The 14061-nt window shown below is 54.1% G+C and overlaps 1 protein-coding gene across 3 annotated transcripts in view; it reads left to right on the top strand.

The window, feature by feature from the left end:
* The first annotated feature begins 121 nt into the window (after positions 1–121).
* ttll4 (tubulin tyrosine ligase-like family, member 4) overlaps positions 122–14061 on the top strand; it is a 64164-nt gene continuing 50224 nt past the window's right edge. For 2 of the 3 annotated variants that reach the window (XM_046363958.1, XM_046363956.1), the window contains exons 1-4: positions 122–1189; positions 1499–1602; positions 2792–2855; positions 5371–5495. In XM_046363958.1, the coding sequence (XP_046219914.1) occupies positions 159–1189; positions 1499–1602; positions 2792–2855; positions 5371–5495 (1324 nt within the window). In that variant the 5' untranslated portion in view covers positions 122–158. The remainder of the gene's footprint in view (positions 1190–1498; positions 1603–2791; positions 2856–5370; positions 5496–14061) is intronic. The other variant, XM_046363957.1, reaches the window with a different exon arrangement.

Below are 14061 nucleotides of genomic sequence, written 5' to 3'. Positions count from 1 at the left end.
TATCCAACGTGCCCCTGTCCACCAAAGGCAGAACGTGTCCCAGACTCGCAGAACAACGCTGCTTCACAGCCTGCTGAAAGCACCACCACCACCAGCATGCCCACCAACCAGTCAGTCCCTGGACCAGTGGCAAGCTGAGAGACAATAGCAAAGGGTTTATGAGGCCCACTATGGGTAAAGTGCCTTCCTGTCCCAGACAGGAGACTACCCAGACAAGAGACTCAGCAAAACCTTTGTCTCCCCAGACCAAATCGGCCTCCTATTGCCGTAGCGGGGACAATGGGGATGGCAAAACCCAGACTAAGTTCACACACCACCCCCCAAACACTGTGCCTTTGCAGGATAGGTCATCCCACCACCAGGATGTGTCACTGGATCAGACATGGAGGCTCCAGGACCCGCATCAGTTTGAGAGCCTGATGGCAGCAGACATGGAGGGTCACTCCCAGAGGCTGGGCTTTTGTGCTGCTGTCCATGGGGCTCCTGGAGCTCATCATAACACAGCAACAGAGAGGATCAGGAAGGTCAACTCTGAGGTGGAGTTTACTGAGGCTGTGAGGAAGCTGACCCAGTCACGGAGCGCGCTCACCCCTCATCCCAGGAACGGGACTGTTAATAGTTTTACTACTGGAACATCAGGGTCCAACGTGGATCCAGTCCAGATTGGCAAAGCAATGACTAATAGCCCTGTCATCTCTGTCAGCCACAGCCCTGCTCCAGCCAAACCCTCTGTACCACTCTGCCTTACTATGAGAGACCAGCCTGTGTCCATGGAGACCTCCAGTGCCTCTGGCCTCGACAGTAACACCACAACAAACAGTAGTAGCACAACAGCCTCCATGGCACCTCTACCCCATGCAGGGATAACTCCAACACAGTCCTCTACCCAGGCCAGTGCCACAGCTATTTCTACTGCAGGGATAACTCCGACCCAGTCCTATACCCAGAACAGTGCCACAGCTAGTTCTGGTGCTAGTTCCATCCCAGAGAACACTGAGATGGGTTCTGAGTCCGCCTCAGATACTTCTCAGAGTCAGAGGCCTTCTGTCACCTCGGTGACCACCCAGATATCAGCCATACACCTGACCCAGGAGAGGAGTGTCTTGTCTCTACAGGGCGGCTACAGCCCCTCCCGGTCCCCTCCTGGCCTGGGGGAGGAACAACAGGCTGAGTCACCTCAGCTCTCCAGGTTAGTTCTGTTCTCCCACATACTACGAGCTGTTGTTAGACAAGATGGCATAGCATGTTTTGAGAGCTGGAACGGGACTATATAAATCCATTACATTATTTGTATTTAGTAGATAAATACTGAATGTATTGTCCGTGAATTGAATTAATTCATTAAGCTCTGTTGTGTTAACCAGCTTAAGTATTGGTGTCTTGAGAGTATGTTCTGTCATGTCTGTTTGTCTAGGGAACTCAGTGAGTCAGGTTGTGTGAAGCCTTTTTACTATCATGTTTCTTGCTTTGTCTTTGAGTTTCCTGTCTGTCCATACAGTCCACAGAGTGTTGCCATGCAGGAGGATGGAGACAGGGGGGAAGAGGACTATCCTGATGATGAGCTGGAGAATGACTGCAGTGGTGATGATGATGATGATGATGGTGAGGAAGACTCCTTTAACTATTCATTTAAACCCTAATCAACTAGACATGTGAAAATTACACCACTTAATTGGACTGGTGTAGCTAGGCTAACATAGTAGGACTGGTGTAGCTAGGCTAACATAGTAGGACCGGTGTAGCTAAGCTAACATAGTTGGACCGGTGTAGCTAGCCTAACATAGTTGGACCGGTGTAGCTAGGCTAACATAGTTGGACCGGTGTAGCTAGGCTAACATAGTTGGACCGGTGTAGCTAGGCTAACATAGTTGGACTGGTGTAGCTAGGCTAACATAGTAGGACCGGTGTAGCTAGGCTAACACTTAATTGGACTGGTGTAGCTAGGCTAACATAGTAGGACTGGTGTAGCTAGGCTAACATAGTAGGACCGGTGTAGCTAGGCTAACATAATTGGATAGGCTAACATAGTTGGATCGGTGTAGCTAGGCTAACATAGTTGGACCGGTGTAGCTAAGCTAACATAGTTGGATCGGTGTAGCTAAGCTAACATAGTTGGACCGGTGTAGCTAAGCTAACATAGTTGGACCGGTGTAGCTAGCCTAACATAGTTGGACCGGTGTAGCTAGGCTAACATAGTTGGACCGGTGTAGCTAGGCTAACATAGTTGGACCGGTGTAGCTAGGCTAACATAGTTGGACCGGTGTAGCTAGGCTAACATAGTAGGACCGGTGTAGCTAGGCTAACATAATTGGACCGGTGTAGCTAGGCTAACATAGTTGGACCGCTGTAGCTAGGCTAACATAGTTGGACCGGTGTAGCTAGGCTAACATAGTTGGACTGCTGTGGCTAGCCTAACATAGTTGGACTGCTGTGGCTAGCCTAACATAGTTGGACTGCTGTGGCTAGCCTAACATAGTTGGACCGCTGTGGCTAGCCTAACATAGTTGGACCGCTGTGGCTAGCCTAACATAGTTGGACCGCTGTGGCTAGCCTAACATAGTTGGACCGCTGTAGCTAGCCTAACATAGTTGGACCACTGTAGCTAGCCTAACATAGTTGGACCGCTGTAGCTAGCCTAACATAGTTGGACCGCTGTAGCTAGGCTAACATAGTTGGACCGCTGTAGCTAGGCTAACATAGTTGGACCGCTGTTTTTAGGCTCAACATAGTTGGACCAAGCTGTAGCTAGGCTAACATAGTGAATCCAATGCTCTACCTTCTTTCTCCTCAGAAGGGTCTGACTGCTCCTCTATGAATGATGCCTCGTCCACAGCCTCCATACCCGTCCTGCCAAAGTAAGTTGAATCGTTTTTCTGTGTGATTTAAAAACATTTTTATTTTTAGATTAATCGTTAAATGCTTTGTGCATTTTGAAGATATGATTTATTATCCTGTTCAGGCATTTTGTTTAGATTGATTGAAAGAAAAACATGTTATTACTATTCTATTGTGTTCTTACATATTTTGACAATGTTTTTAATTCAACTGTATTTTGACCTAATTTACAAGACCACAAGTTCAGACCTCACAGTGAAATGCTGAAACAACAGGTTTGTAGAGTGAGCTTAATCCCCAGTCATGGTTTCAGGCCATCAAATCAAACGTTATTTGTCACATGCACTGAATACAACAAGTGAAGTAGACCTCACAGTGAAATGCTGAATACAACAGGACCTCACAGTGAAATGCTGAATACAACAGGTGTAGTAGACCTCACAGTGAAATGCTGAATACAACAGGTGTAGTAGACCTCACAGTGAAATGCTGAATACAACAGGTGTAGTAGACCACAGTGAAATGCTGAATACAACAGGTGTACTAGACAATAACGAGGCTATAATCAGGTTCTCGGACTAGGTAAATAGTCCAGGTGACCATTTGATGAATTGTTCAGCAGTCTTATAGCGGGTCGAAGCTGTTACGGAGCTAGCAGAGACAACCGTCTGTGACCTGGTCCTCCGGTACAGCTTGTCGTGCGCCAGCAGAGACTGTGACCTGGTCCTCCGGTACAGCTTGTCGTGCGCCAGCAGAGACTGTGACCTGGTCCTCCGGTACAGCTTGTCGTGCGCCAGCAGAGACGACCGTCTGTGACCTGGTCCTCCGGTACAGCTTGTCGTGCGCCAGCAGAGACTGTGACCTGGTCCTCCGGTACAGCTTGTCGTGCGCCAGCAGAGACTGTGACCTGGTCCTCCGGTACAGCTTGTCGTGCGCCAGCAGAGACTGTGACCTGGTCCTCCGGTACAGCTTGTCGTGCGCCAGCAGAGACTGTGACCTGGTCCTCCGGTACAGCTTGTCGTGCGCCAGCAGAGACAACTGTCTGTGACCTGGTCCTCCGGTACAGCTTGTCGTGCGCCAGCAGAGACTGTGACCTGGTCCTCCGGTACAGCTTGTCGTGCGCCAGCAGAGACAACTGTCTGTGACCTGGTCCTCCCGGTACAGCTTGTCGTGCGCCAGCAGAGACTGTGACCTGGTCCTCCGGTACAGCTTGTCGTGCGCCAGCAGAGACAACCGTCTGTGACCTGGTCCTCCGGTACAGCTTGTCGTGCGCCAGCAGAGACTGTGACCTGGTCCTCAGGTACAGCTTGTCGTGAGCTTGCAGAGACTGTGACCTGGCTGACTGGGGTTTTTCACCATTTGACTTGAAGACTTTGCCAGTCATTACGTGTCGTTGATTATTTTTTATAAACAGAAGGTTCAGTTCGTTATAGTCTAACTTAAAGATTATGAAGATTTACAATACTAGGAAGTTATGTTGATCTGTACACTTAAAACAGAGCAACTTCTGACAAAAAAAACCCCACAAATGATTTGAGAGAAATGCCCATTTATTAATCTGTGAAGCCAGTAGTGTCATGTTGCATCCTATTGTGACTAGATCTCTGTAGAAGGACCATTCATAACTCATATAGCCCTCCCAGTTGGGGCACCTGACAGTTCCCTGGTACGATGATGACAAAACCCAAGAGAGAGAATTGAACCTTTTCGTTCTAGTGGTTGCTGCCGGTGAAAGGTTGAAAGCACAGAGGCTAGTGGAAAGGTCTCCCAATTGTAAATCAGTGATAAAAGTGGAACTACCCGTCAATAATGGGCACACGAGTCTCTGTGTGGTCGAATAGTGCTTGGACTGTGGGATCATTGTCATACCGTGACGTCCCAGCTGATTGGAGGATTAGTATTAGGCTGTTTTTAGTTTTCTTCACAGCAAAAGCCAATGTAGAGTAGGTCCATTACCTCCAATTGAATGCCACTCAGTAGAGTTGGACTATATTTGGAAGCAGGTGGACCAAGCAGGACCAACAGAATCCTACATGACTGTCATGTGAGTTGTTGTTGTCGTTGTTTCAATTCTTATTTTGATAATTTATCTGACAAAATGTTTTTACTTTGAAGATGGTGAAGAAGACTTTTGTCATCGAATGCGATTGGAGTTTTATTGATTTGATCTTGAGGGAGTTGGTTTGGTTATGAAAATACTGTTTAATTCAAAATGTCTCCTGCCTTTCCAAAGACATGGCCCGACCGTGCCTCTTGAGTTAAACGGTCATATTTAAACTGGTGAGTTATCCTGCTTGGTGCCTTGTTTTTATTCCTCTGGACATTGATGACCAGGTGGTAGTTGTGTTGTCTGTGGTACGGTGGCAAAACGTGTGCCACCGTGTTGAACATAACAGTTGGCAGGGAAGGAATCTGTTTCTGTTCCATATTAAACAAGTATCTTTATAGTCTGTGTCTGTTTTGGTAATATTCCCAGAATCCCCGTTGTTTGCAGATTTAGTACAGAGTCATAGCTTGAATGCCTCTGTGTTCCAGTATCACGGATGAGGAGCTGATGAGCCCTGAATTAGAGGATGAGGGGGAGCTGAAGCCAGCTCTGGTCCCCAGCATGTTCCCCCTCATTCCCCCTACACTGTATTTCAGTACTGCCAACCAGAGAGGTAAGACACCCCTTCACTGTGTCCTATGGCACCCTATTCCCTATGTAGTGCACTACTTTAGACCAGAGCCCTATGGCACCCTATTCCCTATGTAGTACACTACTTTAGACCAGAGCCCTATGGCACCCTGCCTCCTATCCCCCCCAGTAGAGGCTGCTGCCTCCTATCCCCCCCAGTAGATGCTGCTGCCTCCTATCCCCCCAGTAGATGCTGCTGCCTCCTATCCCCCAGTAGAGACTGCTGCCTCTAGTCCTATCCCCCAGTAGAGAGACTGCTGCCTCTAGTCCTATCCCCCCAGTAGAGAGACTGCTGCCTCCTATCCCCCCAGTAGAGAGACTGCTGCCTCCTATCCCCCCAGTAGAGAGACTGCTGCCTCCTATCCCCCCAGTAGAGAGACTGCTGCCTCCTATCCCCCAGTAGAGAGACTGCTGCCTCCTATCCCCCAGTAGAGAGACTGCTGCCTCATATCCCCCCAGTAGAGAGACTGCTGCCTCATATCCCCCAGTAGAGAGACTGCTGCCTCATATCCCCCAGTAGAGAGACTGCTGCCTCCTATCCCCCCAGTAGAGAGACTGCTGCCTCATATCCCCCAGTAGAGACTGCTGCCTCTAGTCCTATCCCCCTGTAGACTGCTGCCTCATATCCCCCTAGTAGAGACTGCTGCCTCATATCCCCCAGTAGAGAGACTGCTGCCTCTAGTCCTATCCCCCCTGTAGACTGCTGCCTCATATCCCCCTAGTAGAGACTGCTGCCTCATATCCCCCTGTAGACTGCTGCCTCATATCCCCCAGTAGACTGCTGCCTCTAGTCCTATCCCCATCAGTAGAGACTGCTGCCTCTAGTCCTATCCCCATCAGTAGAGACTGCTGCCTCTAGTCCTATCCCCATCAGTAGAGACTGCTGCCTCTAGACCTATCCCCCCAGTAGACTGCTGCCCCTAGTCCTATCCCCCCAGTAGAGACTGCTGCCCCTAGTCCTATCCCCTCAGTAGAGACTGCTGCCTCTAGTCCTATCCCCCCAGTAGAGACTGCTGCCCCTAGTCCTATCCCCCTCAGTAGAGACTGCTGCCTCATACCCCCCCAGTAGAGAGACTGCTGCCTCCTATCCCCCAGTAGAGACTGCTGCCTCTAGTCCTATCCCCCCAGTAGAGACTGCTGCCTCTAGTCCTATCCCCCCAGTAGAGACTGCTGCCTCTAGTCCTATCCCCCCCCAGTAGAGACTGCTGCCTCTAGTCCTATCCCCCCCAGTAGAGACTGCTGCACCTAGTCCTATCCCCCAGTAGAGACTGCTGCCTCTAGTCCTATCCCCCCAGTAGAGACTGCTGCCTCTAGTCCTATCCCCCCCAGTAGATACTGCCTCCTCCTATCCCCCAGTAGAGAGACTGCTGCCTCCTATCCCCCAGTAGAGAGACTGCTGCCCCTAGTCCTATCCCCCTCAGTAGAGACTGCTGCCTCCTATCCCCCAGTAGAGAGATGCTGCCCCTAGTCCTATCCCCCTCAGTAGAGACTGCTGCCTCCTATCCCCCCCAGTAGAGACTGCTGCCCCTAGTCCTATCCCCCCAGTAGAGAGACTGCTGCACCTAGTCCTATCCCCCCCCCAGCAGAGACTGCTGCCTCTAGGCCTATCCCCTCAGTAGAGACTGCTGCCTCTAGTCCTATTCCCCCAGTAAAGAGAGACTGCTTCCCTAGTCCTATCCCCCAGTAAAGAGACTGCTGCCCCCTATCCCCCAGTCCTGCCCCTATCCCCCCCCTCAGTAGAGACTGCTGCCCCTAGTCCTATATCCCCCTCAGTAGAGACTGCTGCCCCTAGTCCTATCCCCCTCAGTAGAGACTGCTGCCTCTAGTCCTATCCCCCCAGTAGAGACTGCTGCCTCTAGTCCTATCCCCCAGTAGAGACTGCTGCCTCTAGTCCTATCCCCCCCCCAGTAGAGACTGCTGCCCCTAGTCCTATCCCCCTCAGTAGAGACTGCTGCCTCCTATCCCCCAGTAGAGACTGCTGCCCCTAGTCCTATCCCCCTCAGTAGAGACTGCTGCCTCCTATCCCCCAGTAGAGAGACTGCTGCCCCTAGTCCTATCCCCCTCAGTAGAGACTGCTGCCTCCTATCCCCCCAGTAGAGACTGCTGCCCTAGTCCTATCCCCCAGTAGAGAGACTGCTACCACATATCCCCCCCAGTAGAGAGACTGCTGCCTCCTATCCCCCCCAGTAGAGAGACTGCTGCACCTAGTCCTATCCCCCAGCAGAGACTGCTGCCTCTAGGCCTATCCCCTTAGTAGAGACTGCTGCCTCTAGTCCTATTCCCCCAGTAAAGAGACTGCTTCCCCTAGTCCTATCCCCCAGTAGAGAGACTGCTGCCTCTAGTCCTATCCCCCCCAGTAGAGAGACTGCTGCCCCTAGTCCTATCCCCCCAGTAGAGACTGCTGCCTCTAGTCCTATCCCCCCAGTAGAGACTGCTGCCCCTAGTCCTATCCCCCTCAGTAGAGACTGCTGCCTCCTATCCCCCCCAGTAGAGAGACTGCTGCCCCTAGTCCTATCCCCCTCAGTAGAGACTGCTGCCTCCTATCCCCCCAGTAGAGAGACTGCTGCCCCTAGTCCTATCCCCCTCAGTAGAGACTGCTGCCTCCTATCCCCCCAGTAGAGACTGCTGCCCCTAGTCCTATCCCCCAGTAGAGACTGCTGCCACATATCCCCCCAGTAGAGAGACTGCTGCCTCCTATCCCCCCAGTAGAGACTGCTGCACCTAGTCCTATCCCCCCAGTAGAGAGACTGCTGCCCCTAGTCCTATCCCCTCAGTAGAGACTGCTGCCTCTAGTCCTATCCCCCCAGTAGAGACTGCTGCCTCTAGTCCTATCCCCCCAGTAGAGACTGCTGCACCTAGTCCTATCCCCCAGTAGAGACTGCTGCCTCTAGTCCTATCCCCCCAGTAGAGACTGCTGCCCCTATTCCTATCCCCCTCAGTAGAGACTGCTGCCTCCTATCCCCCCAGTAGAGAGACTGCTGCCCCTAGTCCTATCCCCCTCAGTAGAGACTGCTGCCTCCTATCCCCCAGTAGAGACTGCTGCCCCTAGTCCTATCCCCCTCAGTAGAGACTGCTGCTCCTATCCCCCCAGTAGAGACTGCTGCCCTAGTCCTATCCCCCCAGTAGAGACTGCTACCACATATCCCCCCAGTAGAGACTGCTGCCTCCTATCCCCCCAGTAGAGAGACTGCTGCACCTAGTCCTATCCCCCAGCAGAGACTGCTGCCTCTAGTCCTATCCCCTTAGTAGAGACTGCTGCCTCTAGTCCTATTCCCCCAGTAAAGAGACTGCTTCCCCTAGTCCTATCCCCCCAGTAGAGAGACTGCTGCCCCTAGTCCTATCCCCCCCAGTAGAGAGACTGCTGCCCCTAGTCCTATCCCCCCCAGTAGAGACTGCTGCCCCTAGTCCTATCCCCCCAGTAGAGACTGCTGCCCTAGTCCTATCCCCCAGTAGAGACTGCTGCCTCTAGTCCTATCCCCCTCAGTAGAGACTGCTGCCTCTAGTCCTATCCCCCCAGTAGAGACTGCTGCCTCTAGTCCTATCCCCCCAGTAGAGACTGCTGCCCCTAGTCCTATCCCCCTCAGTAGAGACTGCTGCCTCCTATCCCCCCAGTAGAGAGACTGCTGCCCCTAGTCCTATCCCCCTCAGTAGAGACTGCTGCCTCCTATCCCCCCAGTAGAGACTGCTGCCCCTAGTCCTATCCCCCCAGTAGAGAGACTGCTGCCACATATCCCCCCCAGTAGAGAGACTGCTGCCTCCTATCCCCCCAGTAGAGAGACTGCTGCACCTAGTCCTATCCCCCAGCAGAGACTGCTGCCTCTAGGCCTATCCCCCTCAGTAGAGACTGCTGCCTCTAGTCCTATTCCCCCAGTAACTGCTTCCCTTAGTCCTATCCCCCAGTAGAGAGACTGCTGCCTCTAGTCCTATCCCCCCAGTAGAGAGACTGCTGCCCCTAGTCCTATCCCCCAGTAGAGACTGCTGCCCCTAGTCCTATCCCCTCAGTAGAGACTGCTGCCTCTAGTCCTATTCCCCCAGTAACTGCTTCCCTTAGTCCTATCCCCCAGTAGAGACTGCTGCCTCTAGTCCTATCCCCCCAGTAGAGAGACTGCTGCCCCTAGTCCTATCCCCCCAGTAGAGACTGCTGCCACATATCCCCCCAGTAGAGACTGCTGCCTCCTATCCCCCCAGTAGAGAGACTGCTGCACCTAGTCCTATCCCCCCCAGTAGAGAGACTGCTGCCCCTAGTCCTATCCCCTCAGTAGAGACTGCTGCCTCTAGTCCTATCCCCCCAGTAGAGACTGCTGCCTCTAGTCCTATCCCCCCAGTAGAGACTGCTGCACCTAGTCCTATCCCCCAGTAGAGACTGCTGCCTCTAGTCCTATCCCCCCAGTAGAGACTGCTGCCCCTAGTCCTATCCCCTCAGTAGAGACTGCTGCCTCCTATCCCCCAGTAGAGAGACTGCTGCCCCTAGTCCTATCCCCCTCAGTAGAGACTGCTGCCTCCTATCCCCCCAGTAGAGAGACTGCTGCCCCTAGTCCTATCCCGCTCAGTAGAGACTGCTGCCTCCTATCCCCCCCAGTAGAGACTGCTGCCCATAGTCCTATCCCCCCAGTAGAGAGACTGCTACCACATATCCCACCCAGTAGAGAGACTGCTGCCTCCTATCCCCCCAGTAGAGAGACTGCTGCACCTAGTCCTATCCCCCAGCAGAGACTGCTGCCTCTAGGCCTATCCCCTTAGTAGAGACTGCTGCCTCTAGTCCTATTCCCCCCAGTAAAGAGACTGCTTCCCCTAGTCCTATCCCCCCAGTAGAGAGACTGCTGCCCCTAGTCCTATCCCCCCCCAGTAGAGACTGCTGCCCCTAGTCCTATCCCCCCCAGTAGAGACTGCTGCCTCTAGTCCTATCCCCCTCAGTAGAGACTGCTGCCTCTAGTCCTATCCCCCCAGTAGAGACTGCTGCCTCTAGTCCTATCCCCCCAGTAGAGACTGCTGCCTCTAGTCCTATCCCCCCAGTAGAGACTGCTGCCTCTAGTCCTATCCCCCAGTAGAGACTGCTGCCTCCTATCCCCCAGTAGAGAGACTGCTGCCCCTAGTCCTATCCCCCTCAGTAGAGACTGCTGCCTCCTATCCCCCAGTAGAGAGACTGCTGCCCCTAGTCCTATCCCCCTCAGTAGAGACTGCTGCCTCCTATCCCCCCAGTAGAGACTGACTGCTATCCCCTCAGCTGCCCCTAGTCCTATCCCCCAGTAGAGACTGCTGCCTCCTATCCCCCAGTAGAGAGACTGCTGCCCTAGTCCTATCCCCCCAGTAGAGACTGCTGCCCCTAGTCCTATCCCCCCAGTAGAGACTGCTGCCACATATCCCCCCAGTAGAGACTGCTGCCTCCTATCCCCCCCAGTAGAGAGACTGCTGCACCTAGTCCTATCCCCCAGCAGAGACTGCTGCCTCTAGTCCTATCCCCCCAGTAGAGACTGCTGCCTCTAGTCCTATTCCCCCAGTAACTGCTTCCCTAGTCCTATCCCCCCAGTAGAGAGACTGCTGCCTCTAGTCCTATCCCCCCAGTAGAGACTGCTGCTGCCCCCCTAGTCCTATCCCCCCAGTAGAGACTGCTGCCCCTAGTCCTATCCCCCTCAGTAGAGACTGCTGCCTCCTATCCCCCAGTAGAGACTGCTGCCCCTAGTCCTATCCCCCTCAGTAGAGACTGCTGCCTCCTATCCCCCCCCCCAGTAGAGAGACTGCTGCCCTAGTCCTATCCCCCTCAGTAGAGACTGCTGCCTCCTATCCCCCCAGTAGAGACTGCTGCCCCTAGTCCTATCCCCCAGTAGAGAGACTGCTGCCACATATCCCCCAGTAGAGAGACTGCTGCCTCCTATCCCCCCAGTAGAGAGACTGCTGCACCCTATCCCCCCAGTGCCTCTATCCCCCCCCCTCAGTAGAGACTGCTGCCTCTAGGCCTATCCCCCCAGTAGAGACTGCTGCCTCTAGTCCTATTCCCCCCAGTAGAGACTGCTTCCCCTAGTCCTATCCCCCCAGTAAAGAGACTGCTTCCCTAGTCCTATCCCCCAGTAAAGAGACTGCCTTCCCCTAGTCCTATCCCCCCAGTAGAGAGACTGCTGCCCCTAGTCCTATCCCCTCAGTAGAGACTGCTGCCTCTAGTCCTATCCCCCCAGTAGAGACTGCTGCCTCTAGTCCTATCCCCCCAGTAGAGACTGCTGCACCTAGTCCTATCCCCCAGTAGACTGCTGCCTCTAGTCCTATCCCCCCAGTAGAGACTGCTGCCTCTAGTCCTATCCCCCAGTAGAGACTGCTGCCCCTAGTCCTATCCCCCTCAGTAGAGACTGCTGCCTCCTATCCCCCCCCAGTAGAGACTGCTGCCCCTAGTCCTATCCCCTCAGTAGAGACTGCTGCCTCCTATCCCCCAGTAGAGACTGCTGCCCCTAGTCCTATCCCCCTCAGTAGAGACTGCTGCCTCCTATCCCCCCAGTAGAGACTGCTGCCCCTAGTCCTATCCCCCAGTAGAGAGACTGCTGCCACATATCCCCCCAGTAGAGAGACTGCTGCCTCCTATCCCCCCCAGTAGAGAGACTGCTGCACCTAGTCCTATCCCCCAGCAGAGACTGCTGCCTCTAGGCCTATCCCCCTCAGTAGAGACTGCTGCCTCTAGTCCTATTCCCCCCAGTAAAGAGACTGCTTCCCCTAGTCCTATCCCCCAGTAGAGAGACTGCTGCCTCTAGTCCTATCCCCCCAGTAGAGAGACTGCTGCCCCTAGTCCTATCCCCCTAGTAGAGACTGCTGCCCCTAGTCCTATCCCCCCAGTAGAGACTGCTGCCTCTAGTCTTATCCCCCAGTAGAGACTGCTGCCTCTAGTCCTATCCCCCAGTAGAGACTGCTGCCTCTAGTCCTATCCCCCCAGTAGAGACTGCTGCCTCTAGTCCTATCCCCCCCTATCCCCCAGTAGAGACTGCTGCCTCTAGTCCTATCCCCCTCAGTAGAGACTGCTGCCTCTAGTCCTATCCCCCCAGTAGAGACTGCTGCCCTAGTCCTATCCCCCAGTAGAGACTGCTGCCTCTAGTCCTATCCCCCTCAGTAGAGACTGCTGCCTCTAGTCCTATCCCCCCAGTAGAGACTGCTGCCCCTAGTCCTATCCCCCCAGTAGAGACTGCTGCCTCTAGTCCTATCCCCCAGTAGAGACTGCTGCCTCTAGTCCTATCCCCCAGTAGAGACTGCTGCCTCTAGTCCTATCCCCCAGTAGAGACTGCTGCCCTAGTCCTATCCCCCAGTAGAGACTGCTAGTCCTATCCCCCAGTAGTCCCTAGTCCTATCCCCCAGTAGAGACTGCTGCCCCTAGTCCTATCCCCCCAGTAGAGACTGCTGCCCCTAGTCCTATCCCCCAGTAGAGACTGCTGCCTCTAGTCCTATCCCCCCCCCAGTAGAGACTGCTGCCTCTAGTCCTATCCCCCCAGTAGAGACTGCTGCCTCTAGTCCTATCCCCCCAGTAGAGACTGCTGCCTCTAGTCCTATCCCCCCAGTAGAGACTGCTGCCTCTAGTCCTATCCCCCCAGTAGAGACTGCTGCCTCTAGTCCTATCCCCTGTAGAGACTGCTGCCTCCTATCCCCCCAGTAGAGAGACTGCTGCCCCTAGTCCTCCCCCAGTAGAGACTGCTGCCTCCTATCCCCCAGTAGAGACTGCTGCCTCCTATCCTATCCCCCCAGTAGAGACTGCTGCCCCTATCCCCCCCCAGTAGAGACTGCTGCCCCCCCAGTCTGCTATCCCCCCCCAGTAGAGACTGCTGCCCTAGTCCTATCCCCCCAGTAGAGACTGCTGCCTCCTATCCCCCCAGTAGAGACTGCTGCCCCTAGTCCTATCCCCCAGTAGAGACTGCTGCCTCTAGTCCTATCCCCCCAGTAGAGACTGCTGCCTCTAGTCCTATCCCCCCAGTAGAGACTGCTGCCTCTAGTCCTATCCCCCCAGTAGAGACTGCTGCCCTAGTCCTATCCCCCCAGTAGAGACTGCTGCCCTAGTCCTATCCCCCAGTAGAGACTGCTGCCCCTAGTCCTATCCCCCCCAGTAGAGACTGCTGCCTCCTATCCCCCCAGTAGAGAGACTGCTGCCCCTAGTCCTATCCCCTCAGTAGAGACTGCTGCCTCCTATCCCCCCAGTAGAGAGACTGCTGCCCCTAGTCCTATCCCCCTCAGTAGAGACTGCTGCCTCCTATCCCCCCAGTAGAGACTGCTGCCCCTAGTCCTATCCCCCCAGTAGAGAGACTGCTGCCACATATCCCCCCAGTAGAGAGACTGCTGCCTCCTATCCCCCCAGTAGAGACTGCTGCACCTAGTCCTATCCCCCAGCAGAGACTGCTGCCTCTAGGCCTATCCCCCTCAGTAGAGACTGCTGCCTCTAGTCCTATTCCCCCAGTAAAGAGACTGCTTCCCCTAGTCCTATCCCCCCAGTAGAGACTGCTGCCCTAGTCCTATCCCCCCAGTAGAGACTGCTGCCCCTAGTCCTATCCCCCAGTAGAGACTGCTGCCCCTAGTCCTATCCCCCCAGT

The sequence above is a fragment of the Oncorhynchus gorbuscha genome, linkage group LG09 (assembly GCF_021184085.1).
Source record: "Oncorhynchus gorbuscha isolate QuinsamMale2020 ecotype Even-year linkage group LG09, OgorEven_v1.0, whole genome shotgun sequence".
Classification (NCBI taxonomy): domain Eukaryota; kingdom Metazoa; phylum Chordata; class Actinopteri; order Salmoniformes; family Salmonidae; genus Oncorhynchus; species Oncorhynchus gorbuscha.
This window is presented reverse-complemented; position numbering and strand designations above follow the sequence as displayed.